The sequence below is a fragment of the Lipotes vexillifer genome, unplaced genomic scaffold (assembly GCF_000442215.2).
Source record: "Lipotes vexillifer unplaced genomic scaffold, Lipotes_vexillifer_v1.1 scaffold395, whole genome shotgun sequence".
In the NCBI taxonomy this organism is placed as follows: Eukaryota; Metazoa; Chordata; class Mammalia; order Artiodactyla; family Lipotidae; genus Lipotes; species Lipotes vexillifer.
In genome coordinates, this window is record NW_006797390.1 from 7,688,839 (window position 1) to 7,716,652 (window position 27,814).

At 39.2% G+C, this 27,814-nt stretch overlaps 1 protein-coding gene across 4 annotated transcripts in view; it reads left to right on the forward strand.

Moving 5' to 3' along the window:
* The window catches only part of ERC1 (ELKS/RAB6-interacting/CAST family member 1), a 393,512-nt gene that overhangs the window by 103,327 nt on the left and 262,371 nt on the right, over positions 1–27,814 (forward strand). For all 4 annotated transcript variants that reach the window (XM_007469475.1, XM_007469478.1, XM_007469476.1 and 1 more), the window contains 2 exons: positions 1,184–1,351; positions 14,847–15,014. In XM_007469475.1, the coding sequence (XP_007469537.1) occupies positions 1,184–1,351; positions 14,847–15,014 (336 nt within the window). The remainder of the gene's footprint in view (positions 1–1,183; positions 1,352–14,846; positions 15,015–27,814) is intronic.

Genomic DNA, 27,814 nt, shown 5'->3' on the forward strand with positions numbered 1-27,814 from the left:
AAACAGAACAGTAAATTATGTTTATTTTTAGTGCTCCTTAAAAGTAATTTTAATTACAGTAAAATTTATTTCATACTTTCTCATGGGAAATTATTCACAAAAACTTTGTCCCTTATGCCTAAGATTATTACAGTCAAAATACTTTAGCTACATTCAACTTTTTAAAAAGTATTTTTTGTCTCATCAGTGATACTGAGATTACTGACTTCTTGTCAAATTTATACTTCCAAGAGTCTGTATTTTAGTGTATAGCTAGCTACCTTGCTTAGGCAGTAGATACAATGTAAAAACAGATATGATTTCTGTTAATTTGGCTTACATTTAGAATAAAAGAGTAAAAATTGTTAGAAACAGTAGAAATGTAAAGGAGATGTTTGATGCTAAATGTTTTCTAAGTTAAGATGAGAAAAATTTATGGGAGAGTGAGTGGCACCTGTTGATTTATGGGTTACTCTGTCAGAGTAATTCAAATTTGATTACACGTGTAGATTCTTACAGATTGAGATTTTATGCATATTCTTTATTTAGGTTATATACTTTTATCCATTTAGTTGATATGACTTGTTGTAGGTAATATAACTTTGTAGGTGGAATCTTTATTTTAGGTCAGTACCCCTAACTCCTCAAAATGATGTAATTTTTAGAAAGCACATGTTAATAATGCCTTATAACACTAAAGTGGCTTTTTAAGAAGGACTTTATGTACACTTTCATTTGAGAATAAAAAGAAACAATGAAAAAATAAATGTGCAGCTTTTGAGTTTAAATAGCAATAGTAGGAAGTTTCTTTTTTCTCTCTGTATTCCATCTACACTAATCCTGCTGTATGATTTGAAGTTTCTTGTGACTTAATAAGATGAAAACTGCTTTAGTCGTGTTTAGATGCTTACTGCTGTCTCATAGTCATCGAAGTGAATTGGGATTTTTCTTCTTCCATTCCTTTTCTAGTGGATTTCAAAAGTTTAGGGGAGACAGTAAATGAAAACTGGAGATTTTGCTATTAGTTGAATAAGCTTTGTTTCTTTTTTGGGGGGGTCAGCTAAGATGAGATGATGCAAAAAGATGAGTTGTGTCCTGTCATAAAGTTAATGCTGTGTATCTTGATGTGGATCTGTCACAGATCCAGATCAGAGGTGGTGGTTTTATTTCCTTTTTCCTTATACTGCTTTTCCTTCTTCTCTAGATTGGTCAGGTGAAGCAGGAGCTGTCCAGAAAGGACACGGAACTACTAGCGCTACAGACAAAGCTAGAAACACTCACCAACCAGTTCTCAGACAGCAAGCAACACATTGAAGTGCTGAAGGAGTCCTTGACTGCTAAGGAGCAGAGGGCTGCCATCCTGCAGACCGAGGTAAAAGGAGTTGTGGGATTTGCGCGGAGCCCATTCCTTGGCACCTTTTCTTGTGTATTACCTGTGCACTTCTTGTTGTGTTGAGATACGGGAGCTATGAATAATGTTATGATGGATTCTTTAGCGATGTGGTCAGTTATAGTACTAAACTATAGCCATCTTGTTTCTACTGTTCTCGTATCTAACAAATTAAACCAGTGCAGTTAATATATGTTTTTGATACTTCAGACTTTGACTAAGTCTGTGCTTCTAAGTAGACTTTAAACTAATGTTATGAAATGAAAAGATAGCTGTAAAAGCATTTGTCCTCACCCTTGGTAAATCTTTCAGTCATGAATGGGAGTGAGCTTGGTCAGCCTGTGTTGGGTTATTAAGTGTCCTTAATTTTTGGTATTATGAATGGCTTTAAGTAAGCAAACTGTGGAATCTAGAAATGTTTGAGATAAATCTTGTTTTGAACTGCAGATTATTAGACACGTGCCTTCATGTCCTGTTTGAAAATAAAGTTAGCATTTTTAGAAATATTAGAAGATTATCTAGTCTGCCAGCCTTGATTAGAGGTAGGAACACACTAAATAATTCCAGACAGATGAGAATCTATCATATTTTCAGTGAGAAGGAATTGATGATGCTATTTGGATTTGCTGTCTTAAGGAAAATATTTTCTAAAGATCTCAGTGAAATAGAGAATTGAGGTAGGAATAGGTAAGCAGTTCTGTTGTATAGAAGAAAAATAAAGCATATAGTATGAATTAATTTTTTCTTTTCTTTTAAAGAGCAAGATAATAGCTAAATAAAGGCATAGTGTAATGAAAAAAGGAGTGGGTAGTAAAAAGAATGCATAAAAACATCTCAGACCCAGAAGTTCAGAATCTTCAAGCGAGGAGGAATGGGAAAATGACCAAAATGTTTCATGTAGTATTTTATTTTTTTACAGTTTGGGATTTTGTTGAAAATGAGAGATTTGGATGATGTATTTATAATTTTCCTTACAACTTATACTTTTCCTGTTTTGATCACATTTCATTTTATCGTGATACCTCAGAGGGCTGTTTTGGGATAAATAAGGCTCTGGCTCTGGCCTCACAGTTACTGAGTGTGAACTTCAGTTTTACCACTTGCTACCAGGTGCAGGGTCCTGGGCACATTACTTAAGTTCATTGTGCCTCGTTTTACATCCGTAAGATGAAGAGGAGTTCCTGCCTCATTAGGTTGTTAGCATTAAACTAATTTATTCACTCCTAGTGCCTGGCACATAGTAAGGTCTTTGTCAGTTATTGGCATCATTCTAATTCTTATAATACTATCAGCTAATATATGTAAACTGTTAAAACGGTAAGAGATTCTTGTTGCTTTTCTTTTCATTGGCATAAATTTTATGTAGAAGGTCTGCTATTTAATATTTTTATCAAGCTAAATTAAGGTTTATTCAGGGAATTGCAAATATAGAATTATCTGAAAAATGTTACCTGCGTATTTATTAATTTGTGGCTTTATTAGAGTTTTTCACATCAGTGCCTGGTATGCATGCAGTACTACAAAAGGGTCAAAAGAGGGCACCAGTGTTTTGGAGGTGAGCCTGTTGCCAAGTTTGCTGCTGTGATAGTTTTGGATGGAGGTGGCAGGTGTGGGAACCAGGGGACCAGGCAGTTGGTTAATGATAATGCAAACACTTTAAAGCTTGTCACAGTCTAGTAGATGACTTCTTCCCCTTGGCAATCCATCCTTCTCTTTGTACCACCCTCTGAAATAGTGTTCTTATTAGCTAGGTCTCACACAGATGGGCTTGTGATTGGTTTCTTGTACCATAGAGAACAAAGACTGTATTTGTGGTCATTCTTGGATGGTTTTCATATTTGTTTTTAGGACTAACTGAGTTTCAGTAATTACCCCTGTAAGTTATTAGGACAACTGCTCCAATGTAAGGGTCTCATTCTAAAAGATAACAGTAGAAAAGCTAACTTCCTTTTGAATTTGGGGTGATTATATGAATGTTATATGCCTGTTTATCAGGATTTGCTTTTTTTCTTAAATTACTCTGATGACACTTCACAAGGCTCACTTTTTCCAAAGCAGCTTTCTCCGGTTGGATCCCATAAAAGACAGTTTGAACCAGCTCTTTGAAAGTTCTCACCCTTTTCTATAATTGCTATATTTCTGTTCCTATAATTGCTCTTTTTTTAAAAAAAATGAATTTATTTATTTTATTTATTTATTTTTGGCTGCATTAGGTCTTCGTTGCTGCGCGCGGGCTTTCTCTAGTTGGCGGCGAGCGGAGGCTACTCTTTGTTGTGGTGCACGGGCTTCTCATTGCAGTGGCTTCTCTTGTTTCAGAGCACAGGCTCTAGGCTTGCAGGCTTCAGTAGTTATGGCACGAGGGCTCATTAGTTGTGGCTTGCAGGCTCTAGAATGCAGGCTCAGTAGTTGTGGCACACGGGCTTAGTTGCTCCGCGGCGTGTGGGATCTTCCCGGACCAGGGCTTGATCCTGTGTCCGCTGCATTGGCAGGCGGATTCTTAACCACTGCGCCACCAGGGAAGCCCCCTATAATTGCTCTTAATTGATCTCATCCTCCTCTCTGAAGCTACCCTAGACTTTCATCTAGCTCTCAAATCACTAAATTAAGCACATATGAAAAAGAACGTGGATTCAGGAGGTTTTTTTTGTTTTGTTTTTTAATTTTAAAATTCTTTAAGGAAAAACGGGATGTGGGAAAAGGCCTGTTTTTTTTTCCTGTTCAGGGTCCATGGTGTGAGGTCCTTTTGTGTTGGGCAGTGTACACTATATAGTATCTATGGAATTGCTCCTGTTTTATGAACATCTCCTTTAATCTGTTGACCTTCACAGAGGTGGTCTGGATTTAGTAGCACTGTGGTCAAAGCATGGGCTTTGGAGTCAGACCTAGGCTTGAAATAGCCTTCTACATTTATTAGTTATGTGACCTTGGATGAGTTATTTTACCTCTTAAAAAATTAGATTTTTTAATTATGAAGTTCTTATCTGAATTTGGAGGTGAATATTAAATATCAGGGGGTTTAAAATATCGCCACTGGTTTTTTTAGATGATAACTTTGTAGCCCCCCCCCCCCCACACCTTTGTACAGATAAACTGTACACTGTTGAATGACACATCTCTGCCTGTGGCCTTTTGCAAGTTTCTCTGAGCTCTTCAACCTTTTGTTGGAATGTCAAACAGAACTCAGTGCAGTTTGTTGAAATAGCCTTTTAAAAAGGTCTGCTTGTGTACACTCTCAGTCTCATGACCCAACGCCCTTCATTCATCCTCCTTTCTAGCTGGGAACAGTGGGAGATGTGGTGATAGGAAATTATACTTAGTGATCTTGGGCAAGTCACTTAGTTTTGGCTTTGATTTCCTCAGCTTTAAAATTAGGAGTAGTTTAAATTATTTAATTTTTTAAAAATTTATGGGGACTTCCCTGGTGGCGCAGTGGTTAAGAATCCACCTGCCAAATCAGGGGACACGGGTTCGAGCCCTGGTCTAGGAAGATCCCACATGCCGCAGAGCAACTAAACCCGTGCGCCACAACTACTGAGCCTGCACTCTAGAGCCTGCGAGCCACAGCTACTGAGCCCATGTGCCACAACTACTGAAGCCCGTGCGCCTAGAGCCCGTGCTCTGCAACAAGAGAAGCCACCTCAATGAGAAGCCCGTGTACCGCAACTAAGAGTAACCCCAGCTCGCCACAACTAAAAAAAGCCCGCACGCAGCAACAAAGACCCAACACAGCCAAATAAATAAATACATAAAATTTTTAAAAAATTTATGAGATACAGGAAAAATGCAGAAAATAATATAGTAGGCAGTACTCAGATTTAACTTACATTTATGTTTGACCACATTCGGTGATCTTTAAAGGTCCTTTAAAAGAAAAGATTTTTTTTTACGGGGCTTCCCTGGTGGCACAGTGGTTGGGAGTCCGCCTGCCGATGCAGGGGACGCGGGTTCATGTCCTGGTCCGGGAGGATCCCACATGCTGCGGAGCAGCTGGGCCCGTGAGCCATGGCCACTGGGCCTGCGCGTGCGGAGCCTGTGCTCCGCAGCGGCAGAGGCCGCAACAGTGAGAGAGGCCTGCGTACAGGGAAAAAAAATTAAAATTAAAAAAAAAATAAAAGAGATTTTTTTAAAAAAAGCTCATTCTAAACTAAATATTCAGTGAAAGCAGAAACTTTTGTTAGAATCTCAGGTTTTTAGAACTGGTTGGGGCTAGGAACAGGCTAGGAATAAATATTCGGAAGCTGTCATTATGGGGGGTAGTGGCTAAAGCCTTAGGGATGAATTGGTTTCTCCAGAGGAAGGTTGTATAGAGTGAGATGTAAAGAGGGGGAAATGACAGAGGATCCAGTGAAGAAAACTGAAAAGGTGTGGTCAGAGAGTTAGAAAGGCAGTGAGTCATATAATTGCAAAAGAGGAATTATAGGAAACATGCCACTGTTACTGGCATGCAGTTACTAGTGCTAATGTGCTCTTAGGTAGATCTGTTTATTGATGTAAAACAAAAGAAGGTTAAGGTGGGTTGAGATAACTAATACTTTTGTGATCAGAAGTAAAAGGCCAAAACAGCAATGTAGCCATTTTTCTGTTCATGTCCATTGGTAGAGAAAGTCTTGTGGAGGAAAAACCTTCTGATTTTGTTGAAGTTGGCATGACCTGTTTGCCACAGACCTTGGTGCTTGGCAAGCTGGTTAGATGCTGTGCCTCCAGCTCAGTTGATGTGAATAAACAAGGTCTTATTCCTCCTGCCAAGAATGGTGTTAGGGTGATGACTGTGTGTCCTACTAGTCTCTGAGGGGTTTTCCTGAATATGTTTTTTGTGGTTTGCAAAATATGGACCTCACGCAAAATTATACTCTGAATTTAGTTCACACCAAACCAAAAGATCAGTGTAGAATTCAGAGTAGCAAAGTGGTTTTTGTGGTTATTTTTATCTCAGATTTCCAGACCAGCCCATTTAAATTCTGCATTGCATGAAAAAGTAGACCAAGAAAAAGTGTACACAGGTGATTTGAATTGAAAAGATCACTTAGTACAGCTTTCCTGGTGGCACAGTGGTTAAGAATCCGCCTGCCAATGCAGGGGACATGGGTTCGAGCCCTGGTCTGGGAAGATCCCACATGCCGCGGAGCAACTAAGCCCATGGGCCACAATTACTGAGCCTGTGCTCTAGAGCCCACGAGCCACAAGTACTGAAGCCCGTGAACCTAGAGCCCAAGCTGCACAAGGAAGAGTAGGCCCCGCTTGACACAACTAGAGAAAGCCGCGCAGCAACAAAGACCCGATGCAGCCAAAAATAAATAATAAATAAATTTATTAAAAAAAAAAGAAAAGATCACTTAGTAATTAGGCTGTGGGCTTGGGTAGTTTCTGTGGCTAATATTTGTGACATGAAATATTTTTAATGTCAAAACCTGCATTTCCCACTGCAATAACACCAAAGGTTTGTGTGTTTATAACAAGAGTTTTCATTCTTTACCTTTTTCAGTCACCAATTCTTGTGGGTCTCATACCTGACATTCCCTCAAATCGGCATGCGGGTATTTATGAGTGGTTAGTGCAGGCCCATTTCCAGGTCACTTAGCAGAGTCAGGGATCTAACGTAAAAGTGCAGCTGGGACATCTGGGTACTTTTGGTAAAGAAGCAACAAATATGAGGCTTCACTGTTATTATCCTGAGACATTGGTCCCATCAGAATGAGAAGCATTTAGAAGTGATGAGGGACGTTTTCCTGCTGTATTCTGATTCCTGACCCACAGATGGAAAGCCTTTCATTTTTCTGAAATTAATGCTGAGAAGAACTGAGAGACAAGGCAGTTCAGGCTTATCTACAGGTTTAAATGTCTGGGCTTTTGACTTCTGCAATAAGAATTTAATAGTGTATTTCAGGGGTATTGGGTAAAATGTTTTTAAGGTGAGTTGCTTTGTTTTTTTGCTTGTGGTTATTGGAATATATAGAATACATATTAGAGGTGGAATATATAGTATACAGAATACAAATTAGAATGTAGGAATTAGGTAGACATGACTTGGCATGAGATTTATTTATTTTTGGATTTCTGGCATGTGTACTTTCTAAGACTTCGACCTCTTTAACTGTGCGGCGGGTCAGAGGGTTCAAGGAGCTCCCTCTTGACTCGCCCTGACTGATGGATGCCCTGTAATGGGTTCACTAATAGGAACCACATCTGATACTGTCAGATGGGACTAGTAGCCATGTAGGCGGGCTGGAGCTGAGCCTCAACAAACGCCAGGTGGATAAGGGTCAGTGAGTTCTTCTGGCATCTCGACAGCCTGGTCGTTGAATTTCCTCTTCACAAGCATCTTCGCTCTGTGGTGGCAGTTCTCTTCTCCCTGTTGAATAAATATTCAGTCTGTTCTGACATTTCCCTTCTGGATCTTTTTTCCTTCTTTGCATAGTGGAGTGTTTCTGATTTTAATAGGTAGATGAAGGAAAACTGGGGGTAACTTAAGGAATTTTGTCACCTTGCACTTTAGAAAGGACCATTGGAGAACTCAGTGGTGATCATGTATTCCATCCTTGTTCTGCATTGGATTTTAATTCTTGCTCTGAGCTCTCTAGTGCTGAATTCAGGCACCAAAACTGGAAATTTGTAATGTAACATCTTTCGGATTCGCTGGGCTTGGCTTATTGTAGTTCTACTGTTTGTCAGTAAAACACTTTTTTTTTTTTTTTGTCACTGCTGAGTAATCTTTTCTTTTTCCTTGTCTTTGAGGAAACATTTAAGTAGATTGGCTATCTTTACACATGTCAAGTTTCCATTTCGTATACTTTTCATGGGAAGAACTCATTTAGGTCTTCTTCAGTTGCTTTCATTAGCCGTTTGTAATTTTCAGCATACAGAGCCTATACATGTTTTGTTAGGTTTATACCTAGGTATTTAATTTTTTTGGAGTGATTGTAAATGGTTATACCTTTTGAAAGTTGAAGTTCAGTATTGCATCATATTTAATTTTGACCAGTTGACAAAATATCAACATTTTAAAAAGCTAGTGTACAGACTTCCCTGGTGGCGCAGTGGTTAAGAATCCTCCTGCCAATACAGGGGACACAGGTTCGATCCCTGGTCCAGGAAGATCCCACATGCCGCAGAGCAATCTAAGCCCGTGCGCCACAACTACTGAGCCTGCGCTCTAGAGCTCGCGAGCCACAGCTCCTGAGCCTGCGTGCCAAAACTGCTGAATCCTGTGCGCCTGGAGCCCATGCTCCGCAACAAGAGAAGCCACTACAATGAAAAGCCCACACACTGCAATGAAGAGTAGACCCTGCTCGCCGTAACTAGAGAAAGCCCGTGCACAGCAGCAAAGACCCGACATAGCCAAAAATAAAAATAAATAAAATAAAATAAATAAAAAAGCTAGTATAAATATGCCTCTATTTTCCTTAGTAGTATTTTTACTAAGAACCATTTCAGGCACTTAAAATATAGGTAAAATACTAAAACATTTGAATATGATAAATGACGTGTAGGAGTTTTTAATTTTAACGTAGTTGGCCTTACCAGTATTTTTTCTTTATGATGTATCCTTTCTGGGTCTTAAAAAAAAAAAAAACCTTCCATGCTGCCCTGTCTTAAAAGATACTTAAAAAGTATCTTTCTTTCTAAAAGTTTTAAAGATTTGCTTTTTATATATAAAGCTTTAATTCATCTAGAATTCATTTTTGTGTATGATATGAGTCAGGGTTCTTCCCCCCTCCCTCAGTATGGGTAGCCAGTTGTCGAAAAATAGTTTATCAGATACTCTGTCCTTTCCTCACTGATGACAGTGTCATCTCTGTTTATATGTGTATGGGTCACTAAATGGTGTGAGTGTGTGTGTCTGGGCTCGCATTTCTGTGGCAAACGTCTGTTGGTTTATTCCTGTTCTAATACCATGCTTTCTAATTTTGCTTACTTAAAAAAATCAAATTTATTGACATCAAATAAACTGCATATATTCAAAACATACAATTTGGTAAGTTTTGACACACACCTCTGAAACCAATGGCACAGTCAAGATAAAGAACACTGTCCCCAGAGTTTTCTTGTACCTCTTTGTAACCCCTTTCTTCTGCCTCTCCCTGACATTCTTCACTCCTCCCCACTTCCTCCCTCATATCCAGGCAGCCCTTGGTCTGCTTTCTGTTACTGAAATTAGTTTGCATTTTGTAGAATTTTACATATATGAAATCTTACAGAATTAGTGGTTAAGAGCTTAAGATCTGAAGATAGACCATTTAATCTTAAATCCATGCTCTATCACTTATTTTTAGCTTTGAGATCTTGGGTGTGCTTTCTTCTCAAAGTACCAGTTTTGCCGGTTAACGTGGGAAATTGACATTTTCCACAGGGAAAATACAAGGGAAGGAAATACGATGCTTGAGAATAGAATTCTGAGGACTTTTGATATACTGTGTATGTGGTTGGCAAGCATATACATGACCATGTGCAGGAAGGTTCAGAAGTCTGAGGGTAGAATGAAGAAAACTGTTTAATACAGAAGTAAAGGTTTGTAAAAATAAACATGACTGGAAAAAAAAAGATGATGTGAGGCTGTATTTGAAATGATTGCTCAGGCTGGGAGAAAAACAATTAAAACCAGAATGGAGGTGAATAACAGAAAGTTAGGGATGATAGATCAGAGGTTATACTTTGGACAAAGAGTAGATTTAGTAGGCATAGAAGAAAGGAAAGAACCGTGTTTCAGAAATAAGATTTTCAGAATTTGAAAGTTCTTAGGTGGACCTTTCCAGAACGTAATAAAGTTTACCCTGTATCATTAATTAAAGTAGAATAGAGGAAAATTAGAGGTGCAAGAGTGTTTATTGAGGGGGCAGTGGAACTTGTGCTGACGAATTATAAATGGGACCTGAAAAGACGGCTTCCCCAATTTCTGGCTTGGTGAGACTGGTGGCATTGAAATGGTTGAGAGAAATACAGTTTAGCAGAATGAAATGTTGTTTATTTACATGTTTTTCCTCTCCAGCATGGTCCAACGTAATTTGTAAGTACATGATGGCTTATCTATATCAGTCTCAAATGAGACTGGTCTCCTAGGAAATTTTCCACAATACTTATTGAGCAGTAAGTGCCACTAAACATACAGTACTGGTTCTCAGATACCTTATTGTTTTGATATAATATAGCTTCAATATGTTATTGATTTAATAATATAGTTATGATATAATGTGATAATATTTCCTGATGTTTTGGTGTTCTCTCTGTGAGTCATTACCCATATTACCTATTTTTAAAAATAATTAATTAATTGTTGGGCTGCGTTGGGTCTTCGTTGCTGCACATGGGCTTTCTCTAGTTGCAGGGAGCGGGGGCTACTTTGTTGCGGTGCACAGGCTTCTTATTGCAGTGGCTTCTCGTTGCAGAGCACGGGCTCTAGGCACACAGGCTTCAGTAGTTGTGGCACACGGGCTCAGTTGCTGTGGCTTGTGGGCTCTAGAGCACAGGCTGAGTAGTTGTGGTGCACGGGCTTAGTTGCTCTGCGGCATGTGGGATCTTCCCAGATCAGGGATCGATCCCGTGTCCCCTGATTTGGCAGGTGGATTCTTAACCACTGCGCCACCAGGGAAGTCCGACCTATTTTTTCTTTGTGGGTTATTCTACATTCAGACAGGAAAAATAATATAGTACAAGTCCAAGATTAAAGATATTTTGTAGAAACATACTTGTTATCTTAGATGTGCACTGTCAGTGTGGTAGCCACCAGCCACATGTGGCTATTGAGCACTTGAAACATGGCAAGTCCAAATTGAGATGTGACATAAGTGTTAGTTACAGTATGCATTGGGCTTTGAAGACTTAGTACAAAACAGAAATTTAAAATAGCTTGTTAAGTTTTTTTATATAGACTATAGGTTTTAAATGACAATAATGTGTATATATATTAGATTAAATAAAATATATTATAAAAATTAATTTTACCTGTTCCTTTATCACTTTTTAATGTGGCTGCTAGAAAATTTAAAATTTCATAAGTGGCTTGCATGTATGACTCATGTTATATTTTTGTTTAACAGAAAGAAACCCACCTCCCTTTTTTTCTGTAATCAAATGTGTAACTGTTTGCTGAATTATAAATCCTTAGTGGGAAAGCAAAAAAAAACAAAAGAATTTGGTGTGTGAGTATGTTTAATGAAATTTGCTGTGAATAGATTTTAAAATAGGTACAAAATGCCAATGGCATTCTTCAGAGAACTAGAATAATTCTAAAGTTTGTATGGAAACGCAAAAGGCCCTAAATAGCCAAAACAGTCTTGAGAGAAGAACAAAGCTGGAGGTATCATGCTCCCTGATTTCAAACTATATTATAAAGCTACAGTAATCAGAACAGTATGGTACTGGCACAAAAATGGATACATGGATCAATGGCACATAATAGAGAGCCCAGAAACGCATCCACATTTATATGGGCAATTAATCTATAACAAAGGGCCAAGAATATACAGTGGGGAAAAGACAGCTTCTTCAACAAATGGTGTTGGGAAAACTGGGCAGCTACATGAAAAATAATGAAACTGGACTGCTCTCTCACACCATGCACAAAAACAAGTTCAAGATGGATTAAAAGGACTTCCTTGGTGGCGCAGTGGTTAAGAATCCACCTGCCAATGCAGGGGACACGGGTTTGAGCCCTGGTCCAGGAAGATCCCACATGCCACAGAGCAACTAAGCCTGTGCACCACAACTACTGAGCCTGCGCTCTAGAGCCCACGTGCCACAACTGCTGAAGCCCGTGTGCCTAGAGTGCGTGCTCCACAACAAGAGAAGCTGCCACAATGAGAAACCCGCACAGCACAACAAAGAGTAGCCCCCGCTCGCCGCAACTAGAGAAAGCCCACATGCAGCAACGAAGACCCAACGCAGTCAAAATAAATAAATTAATTTAAAAAAATAACCGAAAAACCAAAATGGATTAAAGACTTAAATGTGAGACCTGAAACCATAAAACTTCTAGAAGAAAATATAGGCAGTACCCTCTTCAACATCGGTCTTAGTAATTTTTTTTGGATATGTCTTCTCAGGCAAGAGAAACAGGCAAAACTAAACAAGTGGGACCACATCAAACTACAAAGTTTTTGCACAGCAAAGGAAACTATTAACAAAACAAAAAGACCACCTACTGAATTGGAGAAGATATTTGCAGATAATATATTCAGTAAGGCGTTAACATCCAAAATATACAAAGAACTCATACAATTCAACATTAAAAAAAAAAACTTGATTAAAAAATGGGCAGAGGATCTGAGTAGACATTTATCCAAAGAAGACATACAGATGGGCAACGGGCACATGAAAAGATGCTCAGTATCACTAATCATCAGGGAAATGCAAATCAAAACTACAATGAGATATCACCTCACACCTGTCAGAGTGGCTATTATCCAAAAGACTGCAAATAAAAAGTGTTGGTGAGTCTGTGGTCTGTGGAGAAAAGGGAATCCTTGTGCACTGTTGGTAGGAATGTAAGTTGGTGCAGCCACTAGGGAAAACAGTATGGAGATTCCTCAAAAAATTAAAAATAGAACTGCTGTATGATCCAGCAGTTCACTCTGGGTTATTTATCTGAAGAAAACAAAAACACTAATTATAAGAGATACATACACCCCTATGTTCATTACAGCATTAATGAACCAAGATATGGAAGCAACCTAAGTGTCCATCAGTGGATGAATGGATCAAGAAGATGTTGTCTGTGTATGTGTATATTATTATTCAGCCATGAGAAAGAAGGAAATCCTGCTGTTTGTGACAACATGGATGGGCCTTAAGGACATTATGCTAAGTGAAGTAAGCCAGACAGAGAAAGCCAAATACTGTGTGATTTCACATATATGTGGGATCTAAAAAAGCAAATGAACAAACATAGCAAAACTGAAACAGAATTATAGATATAGAGAACAAACAGGTAGTTGCCAGAGGAGAGGAGGATGCAGAGAGGAAAGAAATAGGTGAGGGAGATTAAGAGGGACAAACTTCCAGTTACAAAATAAATGAGTCAAGGGGATGGAATGTACAGTGTGGGGAATACAGTCAGTAACTGTGGAATATTATTGTGTGGTGACGTATTGTAATAGACTTTTTGAGATGTATAGTAACATCAACTTACACTGCTGTGTTTCAGGAAGTAACATAGGGCTGTAGGTCAGTTATACTTGAAAAACAGACTCAGAACAAGAGACCAGATATGTGGTTACCAGAAGTGAGGAATCAGGGGAGGGGAGATTGGATGAAGACAGTCAAAAGGTACAAACGTCCAGATATCAGGTAAATAAGTACTAGGGGGCTTCCCTGGTGGCGCAGTGGTTGAGAGTCCGCCTGCCAATGCAGGGGACACGGGTTCGTGCCTCGGTCCAGGAAGATCCCACATGCCGCGGAGCGGCCGGGCCCGTGAGCCGTGGCCGCTGAGCCTGCGCGTCCGGAGCCTGTGCTCCGCAATGGGAGAGGCCACAACAGTGAGAGGCCCCCGTACCGCAAAAAAACAAAGGACTAGGGGTGCGGTGCACAACAGGATAAAGATAATCAGCACGGCTGTGTGTTGTATGTGAAAGTCATTAAGGGAGAAAATCCTAAGACTTCTCGTCACGAGGAAAAGGTTGTTTTCTATTTCTTTAATTTTGTATCTGTATGAGACAATGGATGTTCACAAAACTTACTGTGATAATCACTTCATGATGCATGGAAGTCAAATAATTATGCTGTACACTTTAAACTTACACAGTGCTGTATGTCAGTTATATCTCAAAACTGGAAGAAAAAATAAGTACTTATATTAGATTTCTAATTATTTTAAAGTTATGTCTAATGGATGGTATTAAACTTTAGTGATAAAGGTACCTGAATACCGAGCTTTAGCTGACTAGTCTTGACATCTGAAAGTAGACCTTGCTTTGCCTTACAGATCTCTAAGTGCATTATCGGATTGTCAGCTGCAGCTAGATTGTATTCTCTGATACAGCAGGTGTCATGTTTGGTGACACTTACGGTTTTCTTTCTAATTTTGGATTTTCTAAAGTAGTGTAGCATCACTTGGGAACTTGTTAGAGATACTGATTCTTGAGCCCCAACCCTGCCAAATTGGAAACTGGTGGCTTGGCCTGGCATTCTGTTTAAATCCTCCAAATGATTCTAAACTTTGAGAAACATAATAGATTATACCACTTTTAAAGAAGTAGCAAAGTTCAGCCCCTTTATATAAATTCTCCAATTTTGTCCCCTTTATTCAGATCTATTTATTTTGATTACACCATAATTTAACGGATGTAAATTTTATTTTATTATGGAAGTGCTCACAAAATTTTAGGGTTTCATTTCTAAATAGTCACAGTTGTATTTAGAATGGTATTTTATTTGATTCTTATGAAAGTTTACTATAAAAGTATCATTTAGGCAACTGTACACATCTATTTGGAAGGAATTACGTTCCTTTCTTTTCAATTAATCATTTGTAAAAATGTTATATTAGGTGGATGCTCTGCGGTTGCGTTTGGAAGAGAAGGAAACCATGCTGAATAAGAAGACAAAACAAATCCAGGACATGGCTGAGGAGAAGGGGACACAAGCTGGAGAGATCCATGACCTCAAGGACATGCTGGATGTGAAGGAGCGGAAAGTTAATGTCCTTCAGAAGAAGGTGAGGTGCAGGTGTTCTGAGCCCAGGGCCCCTCATCAGACCCACGTCCTCATTCCTACCACTGAGCTGTACCTAAGTGCTGTCAGAGATTCTCTCTCCTTCCTCTGTTTATATTTTTGCAGGTCGTAATTGAAACCCTTGCTGCAGGAGGTAGATTGTGAAAACTGTTCTGTATATTCAGTTTTTAAACGTTCGAAGTAAACACTGTTTGGTATCTTCAGTAGTATTTTCTGTGCTACTGTCTCTGAGAGGTGCCTTGTAAACTGCCAGAGTATTTGCATTGGCGTGCTTCCACCTCTCCTCATCTTCTGTCTCGTATGGCAACTGTAGGGCCATGAATTAGTGTAGTACGTGGGCCGGGATTCTTGCAAGAGTGCAATTTTGAATAGAAACACATGCTACTATAATGACATCTAATCTACATACGTCAAGGAAAGGAAGGCTTTCTTTCCTATTTTACCTTAATCATAACTGGAAAGAGGCTAACACTGTAATGAATAAGGAAAGTACTAATAATTGTCTTCCCCTCCCCCTTTTAGCTAAAGAAAAGGGTACCTTTGAGATAATAGTTATAGTAGACACTGGTATTTATTGTGCTTCTCCACTAAGGGGATAGATCAGAAATATTTGACATTGTCCCAGTTTATTTTTAACCTCTAACAATAGCCCAGGCATAAAACTCTCTTCGCTAAACCTCAAATTCAGCTTTTCTTTTGTGTACAGAGGACCATGTTCAATATTTGCCCTCTATTAATTGGGTTTTCATTTGCTTTCAATGAGTAAACATAAAAATTTGATCACTCTAGATAAGTGACTGTAGTATCTTGTTAGTGGATGCTCCTTTGTTTTACATTTTTATACATATGTTCTTCTCACCTTACCCCCAGCTGCTCACTTCCCCTTACCGGTTTCTTGGATACGCTTCCAGGCACAGTTTATATATACACAGGCAAATACGTATTCTCTTTTTTTCTGTTTACCTCTTTCTGTGTTCTTCCATAAACATTTTATGCATAATCCATATAAAGCAAAAATGTCTCTCTAAACACAAATGTCACAATTCCTTTATTTCCCTTTGCTTTTCCTTTTTTTTCCATTAATATACTTTGAAACTTCTTCCAGGGCTTCTTCATTGTTAACAGCGCTGTGTGGATGTGCTGCGCTTTATTACAAGGTTTCCACGGATGGGCAGAGTCTGCTTAAAGTTTCTGCTGTTATGTAAAATGATGCTGCATTTTAAAAATGTGCATATTTAGTTTATTCATAAGTGAAGTATATTTCTAGGTAAATTACTTAAAGTAGAATTGCTGGGTGAAAGGATATGCATTTGTAACGTTGGTGGATTTTGCCAAGTCACAAGTACATTGGTTAGAACCCAGAGGTTGTTTGAAGGTAATGCACATCTTATTTTTAACTAGATAAGCATTAAAAAAGTTTTTAATAACTGTGAACAGGGGTTTGAAGTTAGAAATAACACCTCGTCATCGTGGAATAATCATAGTTTGTAAAAATAGAGTGGCAGCACTTATGTTAGCCACTTTATATCTGTAATCTTGTTTAATCCTTGCAACTTTTTGGTAGTGGATTTTAGATCTTGATTGCTCTGTTATAATCAGTGGCTAAATTTTTAGGCCATGACACATAATAAGAAATATATTTTACATTAATCTGTATCAACATATGGTATACATGCTTAGAGATACAGCTATATTTTCACAAAATATACTCTGAACTATCTTCTCCCATTTCTTAAAGGAAATAGAAAAATGTTAGTCCCAATCCATTAAGTTATTTCAGTACTCACTAATAAAACACTTTTACACCTTGGTATCCATTCTCTCATGCTCCCCTTTCCTGCCCCCAAAACAAAAACAAGCCCCAAACCAACAAAGTCCCAGACATATTACATAATAAGGGAGGTGCAAATTTGTACAACGTTGTTTCGCTAAAAAAGTGGTAGCTTCAGGTTGTCACGAGGTTGGTCTTATTCCAAAATGCAGCTTTTCCTGTGACAACAGCTTCCCTGTTGGGAGGATTAGACAGTAGTATGTGTTCAAGCTTTTTGACACTACAGGACATCATACAAATATAACATGTATTATGCTTTGCCTAGTCTCTTTGCCTTTCGCTGTGGAGGGCCAGTGGAGTAGGCTCTAGAGGGCCAGTAACTGTGCTCTTTTTAGTACACTAGCTGCCTCACTAATTTGTCATGTTATAGACTTTGATTTGTCTTCAAACAGTTATCAAATAGGTAGCACAGTTACTTTCAAAACTGGTTTAGATTATTACTGCTTCTTTTAAGATAATGCCTCTATACCTGTCATTTTCAGTGCTTAGAGCCTTTATGTTCTGCCTGCTTATTTTGTTGTAGAAGTTACTATACTAACGTCATTAGACTTGATGTTCGTGATGTGTTTCCTGGACCACTGTTTGCTGATAAAATAGAAATAACTTTAATTTTAGGATCCACATAAACAAAAAGACACAGTAAGTTTAGAGGCAGTTAAAGGTTCTCAAGAGAGCTATAATTATTCTTATTATGGTTTTCCTTTCTTGAGGTGCAAACATCTTCTTGCTCCAGGATTCTTTGAGCAAAAGCTTGATTTTCAGGTGGTTGACAGAGGGGAGCTGGCTGAGTGCGAGACTGGGGGTTGAGGGAGTAGAGTGAACTCTGATGAGCTGGGCTGTGGTGATATGGTGGCTTCAGGAGGCCGTGTGAAAGGTGATGAGCCACACAGACAGGATGTAGAAGGCACCATCTATGGAGTAGATCATGTAGGAGATCTGGGAGAAGAGCGACAGGATTGGAGATGAAATGGCCCAGACGATGGTGACTGTGGAGGCCACATATCTGGCGTTTATTGCACTACAGGATGTTGGTGATAGCCAGTACCCGTCCACAGCAGTGATGCAGAGATGCACACGGCACGTGATTCCAGAAGACAGCCAGATGTCACATAAGATTTGGCCAAAGTTCCAGGTGTGGGTGATGGTATAGGTGATGCAGATGGCTATGACCAAGATGAAAGCCAAGAAGATTGGTCTTGGCCAGGGAGCCAGTGAGATAGTTGGCTGGTGTGTGGAGCTTCCTGGTAAGGAAGACGGTGAGAAGCACAAAGGCTTGCGTGAGGACTTTGGTCCATGCGATGATGGAAAGGACCTCAGCAAGAGAGATCTTGAGTTCCTGGAAGGTCCCAGATCCCAAGCCTCTGGGGTTTCTGCAGCATTCAGGATCTGTTAGAGGCCCTCAGGAAGAGGCCTTCTGCTGGCGGGTTTCAGGGGGCGTCCTAGGTGGCTCTCTCCATACTCATAACTCCTTCTTCCACAGTTGTCTTCCCCACAGAACAAGAGCATCCTTCCATTTCACACCGGAGGGCGACATTTATCACATGAATAGACACAGTGAAAAGACCCCAGGTCTTACTTGTATTAAGAACACGGAGGTGACTCAGCTGTAATCAAAGGTTGTTCTAACTCAGACGAATCCCAAGGTCTCTCACTCTTCTGGAACTCTGGTAGACACATGCTGAATTTGTTAGATAATCATCGGGTTACCCACCAGCGTGGACAGAGCTCTACAGGTCTTGCTTTTGGCCTTTGGGCTCTTTCCAAAGGCTTGAGGCTCTTACTGTTTGATGATATATTCAGAATTTCCCCCACTCTTTTCTGTTATGAGAAGATTCTGGATTTCAGGTTGTCTCCTGGGAACTTTGAAAGCTCGAGCACCAGCCGATTAAGAGAAGCAGTTCAGTCAACAGCCCACAGTTTTCCCAGGTTAATCTTGACACATAATGAGGTACTTGTTTTGGTTCCTTTTCCACTGATCATTTCTGAGCCGGGAGAGAGAAACGTTCCAGTTACCAAGACTTGAAGAATGCGTGAGTGCGGAGAGCACAAACAAATGGCTCGCTGTGAGTTCCCCAAGAGGAGCATGGGGTCAGCAGCCCCTCCCTGGCCACATGAGTGCTGTGGTGCGGCCCTTCCCCCTTCCTCCTTGCTTGTCACCTGGTTTTGTCCCACCTTAGCTACAACCCCCAGCCGAGCACTTTCCGCTGGGCTCTTCCCTTCCCTATGCCTTTGAGATGCCCCCCTATTGCTTTCTTCTTCTTCTTCTTGTTAAATTAACAGGCTTTATTTTTAGGGCATTTCCCCATTTACTCCCCGCCCACAGTTTCCCGTTATTAACATCTTGCATTGGTGTGGAACATTTGTTAAAATTGATGAACCGATATTGGTACATTATTATTGACTAAAGTCTGTAGCTTACAGTAGGTTTCACTCTTTGTCTTGTACAGTTCTGTGGGTTTTGCCAAATGTATAATGACATGGATCCACCATTACAGAGTCATACAGAGTATCTTCACTGCCCTATAGATCTCTGTGTTCTGCCTATTCATCCCTCTCCCAGCTCTCGCTGCCACGGATATTTTTACTGTCTGTAGTTTTGCCTTTTCCAGAATGTCATGTATTTGGAATCGTAGAGTATATGCACCCTTTCCAGGACTTGTTTCTTTTACTTACTGTATGCATTTTAAATTCCTCCATTTCATTTCATGGCTTGATAACTCACTTCTTTTTATTGCTGAGTAATATTCTCTTGTCTGATGTACTACAGTTTGTTTATGTAATTACCTGCAGAAGGACATCTTGGTTGCTTCCAATTTTTATCAATTATGAATAAAGCTGCTATAAACATTCACATACAGGTTTTTGTGTGGGCACAAGTTTTTAACTCATTTGGGTAAATACCTAGGAGCATTAGGGCTGGATATATGGTTAGACTATGTTTAGCTTGTAGAAACTTCCCCTATATTGCTTTTTGTTTGTTCGTTTGTTTTTGACTGCGTCAGGTTTTAGTTGCAGCATATGGGACCTTTTGTCGTGGCGCGCAAGCTTTTCGTTGCGGCGCGCAGGCTTCTCTCTAGTTGTGGCATGTGGGTTTTCTCTCTCTAGTTGTGGCGCATGGGCTCCAGAACACATGGGCTCTGTAGTTTGCAGCACACGGGCTCTCTAGTTGAGGCGCGTGGGCTTAGTGGCCCCCTGGCATGTGGGATCTTATTCCCCTGACCAGGGATTGAACCTGTGTACCCTGCACTGGAAGGCGGATTCTTAACCAGTGGACCACCAGGGAAGTCCCTATATTGCTTTTTAATTGGGAACTTTGAAACACATTAGCTTTGCAAAACTTGTTATACGCTTGAGTATTCTTTTTTTTTTCTTGGTCAATGTGTATTAATGTTTTGGCTTGCTATAAATCCCTGGGTTATTCCCACTGTAGATTGTTGCTGTAACTTTGCTACTAACTTCTAGTGTGCCCACAATTACTTTTTTAATAGAAAAAATAATTCTGAAGTATACTTTGGGGGAGAGAGTTGTACAATCATCGTAAAAGTTTAGCCTCTGAAACTTTTTTTGTCCAATTTTTATGCATAATGTAGAATCACTAGTATATTTGAAATATATTCGTTTTGAAATGTTTGAAATATTGAGTAAATGCACTCAACTGTTTCAAAATCTAGATTTTAATGCACTAAGAAGGGGGGTCAAAGGGTGCAAACTTGCAGTTATAAAATAAATAAGTCCTGGTGATGTTACGTATGGCATGGTGACTAAATATAGTTAACAGTACTGTACTGAAGTTGCTAAGAGAGTAGATCTTAGAAGTTCTCACCACAAGAAAAGAAATTTCATAATGATATATGGTAACAGATGTTAACTAGACTTAATTGTGGTGATATTTTGCAGTATATACAAATACTGAATCATTATGTTGTGCACCTGAAACTATACAATGTTACATGTCAGTTATACCTCAGTTAAAGAAAAGACACTAAGAAATGACAATGTGGATTAAAAAATTAGCTAGTTTTAAATTATGAAAGTAATATATGTTCAAAGTAAAAAAAAAATTCAAGAAGTACAAAAACATATGAAATGAACTTATCTTTTCTCATCCTTTGACCCTCTCAGTGCAGCTCCTTAGAGATGTAACTTGTTAATAATTATTTGTATACTCTTCTATAAAATATCTGTGCATATATAGGCATACGTATATTACACACCTTTTTTAAAAAAGACAAGTGGGATCATACTTTTTTATTCGTTTAAAAATAAACATATTTTTGTGTCTTTTTATACGTAGCCTTATCTCATTGTTTTCAACGTCTGCATGGTTTTCAGTGTCTCACTTGCACCATAATTAACTGATGTCCTATAGCTGTATAAGTAGATATTTATAGGGTTTTTTTCTTGTTTATATATTTGTTATAGTAGCATAACAATTAATGACATAAACATACCTCATTCATGAATTGATATTGTATGCATCTAAAAAAATTGATGGATGCCCAGTTCTCTAAAAAGCTTGTGCTTTTATATAGTAAGATGAGTTTCTGCACAGCTTCATCAGACGTTTGTTGCCAAACCTTAAAAAATTTCCAGTGACCTGGTAGATAATTTAAAAATATCTTCTTTCTTCCTTCCTTCCTTCCTTCCTTCCTTCCTCCGTCCTTCCCTCCCTCCCTCCCTCCCTCCCTCTTCCTTTCTTCCTTCCTTCCTTCCTTCCTTCCTTCCTTCCTCTCTCTCTCCCCCCGCCCCCATTTATTTATTTATTTATTTATTTATTTATTTATTTATTTATTTATTTATGGCTGCGTTGGGTCTTTGTTGCTGTGCGTGGGTTTTCTCTAGTTGCAGCGAGCAGGGGCTGCTCTTCGTTGCGGTGCACAGGCTTCTCATTGTTTTTTTTTTTTTTTTTTTTCTTTTGGCTGCATTGGGTCTTTGTTGCTGTGTGCGGGCTTTCTCTAGTTGCGGTGATCAGGGGCTACCCTTTGTTGCAGTGCACGGGCTTCTCATTGCGGTGGCTTCTCGTTGCAGGGCACAGGCTCTAGGAGCACGGGCTTCAGTAGTTGTGGCATGCAGCCTCAGTAGTTGTGGCTTGTGGGCTCTAGAGCGCAGGCTCAGTCGTTGTGGCACACAGGCTTAGTTGCTCCGCGGCATGTGGGATCTTCCCAGAACAGGGCTCGAACCCGTGTCTCCTGCATTGGCAGGTGGATTCTTAAACACTGCACCACCAGGGAAGTTCCAGAAATATCTACTTTCTTGTTTAATATTTATTTAAATTTGAGTGCATGTTGAGCAGTTTTTCATAGGGTTTTCTTCGTTTTGAAGCTACATATTCATGTCATTTCTACATTTTTCTATTAGATGGTTTATTTTTTTCCCTTATTGATTTATAGGGGTTCCCTAGTAAGTGCATTGGCCTCTTTCTTCATGTTTTACAAATATATTTTCTTGTTTGTAATTTTCTTTTTTACTTCCTTTATGGTATTTGTTTTAGAATTTATGTGTCAAATTTAGTTGTCCTTTCCTCTGTGTCCTCTCAGTTTTCGGTCATGCTCAGAAAGTCCTTATGCCCACCAAGGTTTTTAAGTAATTCACGCATGCTTTCTTCTGGTACATTTAAAGTTTCTTTTTTCTTTATACCTAAAAATTGTTTTATAAAATTTATATATTGGCTTTAATGATTCAGCTTTTTCTTCTTATATGTGGCCAGTCATCATTATAATATTTATTAAATAATCTACCTTTTTCCTCCTGATTTGAAATGCCAAAAATAAATTGTTTAAATCTGGGCCTGTTTCTGGTCTGTTCCATTTATCTGCCTCTGTTTCTTTGACTGCTTTTTATGAAAAACACTTAGTTTGTTTATAATCCCCCTTCCTGATTTTTGTTGGTAAGCTTTGTTGTCTTTTGCTGAGTCCACAATACTTTTCATATTTACATTGTGTTGGTTTTGGAAGGGGAAAAAGTTTTTTCTGTAATCGTGATTCAGGTTGTTTAGCCTTTATTTCTGTGTTTAAGTGAATTTAATGTTTACCACTGTTTGTAGCACCATGGCTTACCTGTTCCCAAGGTTTACATTTCATTTAGTTCTTGGTTCCCCAAGAACTCCTTTGAACACTTTTTCAAGAGTGGTCCTGGGTGATTGCTTGTTTTTTTTTTTTTTTAAGTGTACCTTTTTATTTAAGATTTTTTTTTTTTTTGATGTGGACCATTTTTAAAGTCTTTATTGAATTTGTTACAGTATTGCTTCTGTTTGATGTTTTGGTTTTTTGGCCACGAGGCATGTGGGATTTTAGCTCCCTGACCAGGGATTGAACCTGTACGTCCTGCATTGGAAAGCATAGTCTTAACCACTGGACAGCCAGGGAAGTCCGCTGGGTGCTTGCTTGTTGACCATGCATTTATATTATCTTTTTACATTTTATAATTTAATTATTTGTGAGATTCAAAAAGCATAGAGAAAAACATAATAAGTAATGGTAATTACTCAACTTGGGAAGTAAAATTTCAAACAGAGTCAAAGTTCTTTGGCATATCTTTTCTTGAGAGTATTCCCCTCCATTCTCTCCCAGAAATAAATGCTTGCTTTGGTGTTTATGCATGCACCCATATCTTAGGTCAGGTTGCATGTTTTTGTACAACCTGTGTATGTGTTAATTAAACTTATATAAGAGGAAATACACATGGCAAATAAATATGAAAAGTTATGTACCCTCACTGTAATCAGTAGAATGTAAAATAAGACCAGATTAAGAAACCATTTTATACTTAATGTTGTAAGCTGTGTTGGCAAAAATTAAGAAGTCTGACAGTATCAGGTGTTGGTAAATATGGCAACTGAATTTCTCACACAGTGCTGTTGGGTTTTTAAATAGGTACAACTATTTTGGAAAGCGCTTACTAAACATAAGGGTACCCTGCCAGATACATATACTTTAGATGAACTCCAGGATGTATGTAAGAATGCTCATAGTAACCTTGTTTGGATTATGGTAAAAAGCAAAACAGAACTGAGGAAACACTTTGCAAATGTTTATTGACAGAATGATTGAGTTAGTAAGTTGTGGTATAGTCACACAGTGGAATATATTATTCTTTTCGTTTTAGGGCAAGGGAATATTTAGGATAAAAATTCAGCAAAGTTATTTCTTCTGGAGGTAGGGAAGGGAAGAGGGTTGGGATAAGGAAGAATATATGAGTATCTTTAGGTAATTCTCATTCTTATGGTGGGTAATGCGTTTGTGTGTAATTTAACGTACTTCATAACATATAGGTATATCTTTATATTTGAAATATATTTAAATAACCCGGAGGCAGATTTACTTCCGTTTAATTTGCATTGCTGGTACACGGGTGCTTATTATATACTTTATATGTTTCCTTGTTTGGATATGAATAATAAAAATGCCTAGAAAAAACCTTCTCTGTACCTACGTATCTATCTTCATTGAGAAAGAATTTTTCCTATGTTTTACTTTAAATTTATTCCTAATTATATAATTGTGAAATTAGAACCACCTTTCTCTAGAAGTTTATTTGTATATTTTGAAACAATGTCTGGTGCAGATGTAGAGTCTCATTTGATAAAGCCCAGCTGTTCGTTTGATTAAAATTTCCTACAGAGTCTGGCAAATGGATTTATTCAGTTTATGGTCAGACATGTCCAATGAAGATGAATAAATGGCTTGGACAGTTTTGACCCTCTTTCCTTGAACCAGAATTTGGCTACTTATTGTATTTGCTGGTTAACATTTACTTGGGCCGTATTGAACAAGTGTAATCCTCCTTCAGCAGGGTGATTTTTTAGATATTGGGAGCTATATTTGACAGCCCCCAAATCTTATTTTCCTCAGTGAAATATTGCTGTTCCTCCCATTATTCTTACTTGCCCTGATTAATTTTTCTGATGGCCGTTGTTTTTCTACACTCCTTTTTCCTCCATACTTGTACTCTTTGGAATTTTGAATCTAGTTGCAAGAGAGATGATTAGAAGTGATCAATGTCCTGTTCTTGGCCCTCCCTGAAATGTGGTATTAGGAAAACGCACTAACCCTCAGTTTCCTCATCTGTAGACAGGGTATAATAGTTACTTTGGGGGGGGGTTGTTAAATGATGTAATGTGTATAAAAGCACCTTGAAACCCATGGAGTGTTATATACCGTGCATATATTAATAGGTGTTAATATTGTTTATTCTTATTACATTTTACTTTGCTAAATTCAGCCAATGATTCTAATCTTTGAGAATCTTTTGAAACTTGATTTATTTAGTCTATTTATCTCCTTCAGTTTTATGCGTTCAACCCTTATGAATATATTCTTTTTTTAAAAAAAGTAAATTTATTTATTTATTTTTGGCTGTGTTGGGTCTTTGTTGCTGCGTGTGGGCTTTCTCTAGTTGCGGCGAGCGGGGCTACTCTTTGTTGTTGTGCACAGGCTTCTCATTGCGTGGCTTCTCTTGTGGAGCACGGGCTTTAGGCACACGGGCTTCAGTATTTGTGGCATGCAGCCTTCAGTAGTTGCAGCACGCGGGCTCAGTAGTTGTGGCTCGCAGGCTGTAGAGCGTGGGCTCAGTAGTTGTGGCTCGCAGGCTCTAGAGCACAGGCTCAGTAGTTGTGGCACACAGGTTTAGTTGCTCCGCGGCATGTGGGATCTTCCCAGACCAGGGCTCAAACCCGTGTCCCCTGCATTAGCAGGTGGATTCTTAACCACTGCGCCACCAGTGATGCCCATGAATATATTCTTTATACGTCCGTGTAGGTGATAAAATGTTGCATAGGCCCAGAAAAGGCTTTCGTGGTATATTGTAAGAAAACTATCAGATTGATATGTTTATCCAAACAATTCTAAGACCTCCTTTTGTTGTCTGTAGGATTTTTTTTTTTTTTTTTTGGTAATCCCAGTTTGTTTGCAGGTCTAATTTATTTTTTATTTTTTAAAAATTTTTATTTCATATTGGAGTATAGTTGATTTACAGTGTTGTGTTAGTTTCAGGTGTACAGCAAAGTGACTCAGTTACACATATACATGTATCTATTCTTTTTCAAGTTCTTTTCCCATGTAGGTTATTACAGAATATCGAGCAGAGTTCCCTGTGCTATACAGTACAGTTCCTTTGTAAATCCATTTTCTCCTCTGTTCTTCATCCAGAAGAAATCTGTCTTGAAAATCTGAGTCCATTGGACTCATTATCATTTTGTATAATTCCTTCTTAGCGTCATGTGAGCCACTTGATGATGTATATGTTGGCCTAGCTTTCTAAGCAGCGTGTCTATTTGTATACACTGGAATCTTCTTGGCTTCTCTCCTTTCCCCCCTTACTGAGTACATTTATAGTTTCACAGTCACTTTATGTTCCTGTGGGCGTCCCAGTCTTCCCAGGCGTCCTCAGCTGTCTCATTCACGCAGTCAACATTGCCTTCTGCTGTGCACCTGGCACTGTGCTAAGTACACAGACAGGATCGTTTCTGCTCTCAGAGTCTCAGGGTTGTAGCAGTTAAAGAAGTTAACATACAAATGGTGTACAGTGGGCACAAGCAAGGCATTCCAGATTCGACCTTGTGTGAAAGGAGTTTAAAAGAAGTCTTAGCAGTCGAGTCTTGAAAGGTGTGTGAAAGTTTGCTAGGCAGATGGGGAAGGGGTAAGACGTCCCAAGCTGAGAGAGCGGTGTGAATGAAAAAGGGGAATAGTGTCCTTTCCAGAGGGTCACGGCCTGGAATTTCACCTCTGTACTTCATACATTTGTAATACGGATTCCTAAAAATTTCTGGTAGAGCTTCGTCTCTCACTGCCTTTTCTTTCTTATTATGATCTCTCATATTACCTGGTCTCTGGGAAAATTATTCCCATTTCTTACATAATGAGAAGGTTTTCAGAGAATGTACTCATCTTTATTGTCCTGTTAGTTTATTTAGAAACTAATAAATAGAATTCAATTTTTCTTTCCCCTGGCCCTGAAGATTTTCCATCAGAAACTTTAGAAATTTACCTGCCGTGGTATACTGAAGTATAACCTTACAGGTGGAACTTGAGATTTCCCTGGAGACATATGTTATTTATTTTTTAATTAATTAAATTTACTTTTGGCTGCATCAGGACTTAGGTGCAGCATGCGGGATCTTCATTGAGGCACGCAGGGTCTTTTGTTGCAGCACGTGGGCTTCTCTGTAGTTGTGGCGGCAGGTTTTCTCTTCTCTGGCTGTGGTGTGCAGGCTCCAAGGTGCATGGGCTCTGTAGTTGTGGCGCGCAGGTTCCAGAGCTCGTGGGCTCTATAGTTTGTGGCACGCGGGCTCAGCAGTTGTGGCGCATGGGCTTAGCTGCCCCTGCGGCATGTGGGATCTTAGTTCCCTGACCAGGGATCGACCCAGCATCCCCTGCATTGTAAGGCGGATTCTTTACCACTGGACCACGAGGGAAGTCCCTGGAGACATGTCTTAATTCTATGCAACACTTAACCTACTTTGCTTCTTCTTTTTTTTTTTTAATTACTTTATTTTTGGCTGCGTTGGGTCTTCATTGCTACGTGCAGGCTTTCTCTAGTTGCAGCGAGCGGGGACTACTCTTCATTGCGGTACGTGGGCTTCTCATTGCAGTGGCTTCTCTCGTTGCGGAGCATGGGCTCTAGGCTCGCGGGCTTCAGTAGTTGTGGCACGCAGGCTCAGTAGTTGTGGTGCATGGGCTTATTTGCTCCGCGGCACGTGGGATCTTCCCGGGGCTTGAACCCGTGTCCTCTGCATTGGCAGGCGGATTCTTAACCACTACGCCACCAGGGAGGTCCCTATTTTGCTTCTTGATTTAGACACTTATTCCGTAAGGAAGAGCAGATGGTAACTCTGCTTTCATCCTTTCCTTGTTCTTGGCATCTGCATTCTCTATCATTTTTCTCACAAATAATACTTATAATTGTAAATTTAAGTAATATTTAACTATTTTAATATTTAAGGAGAATACCAGGAA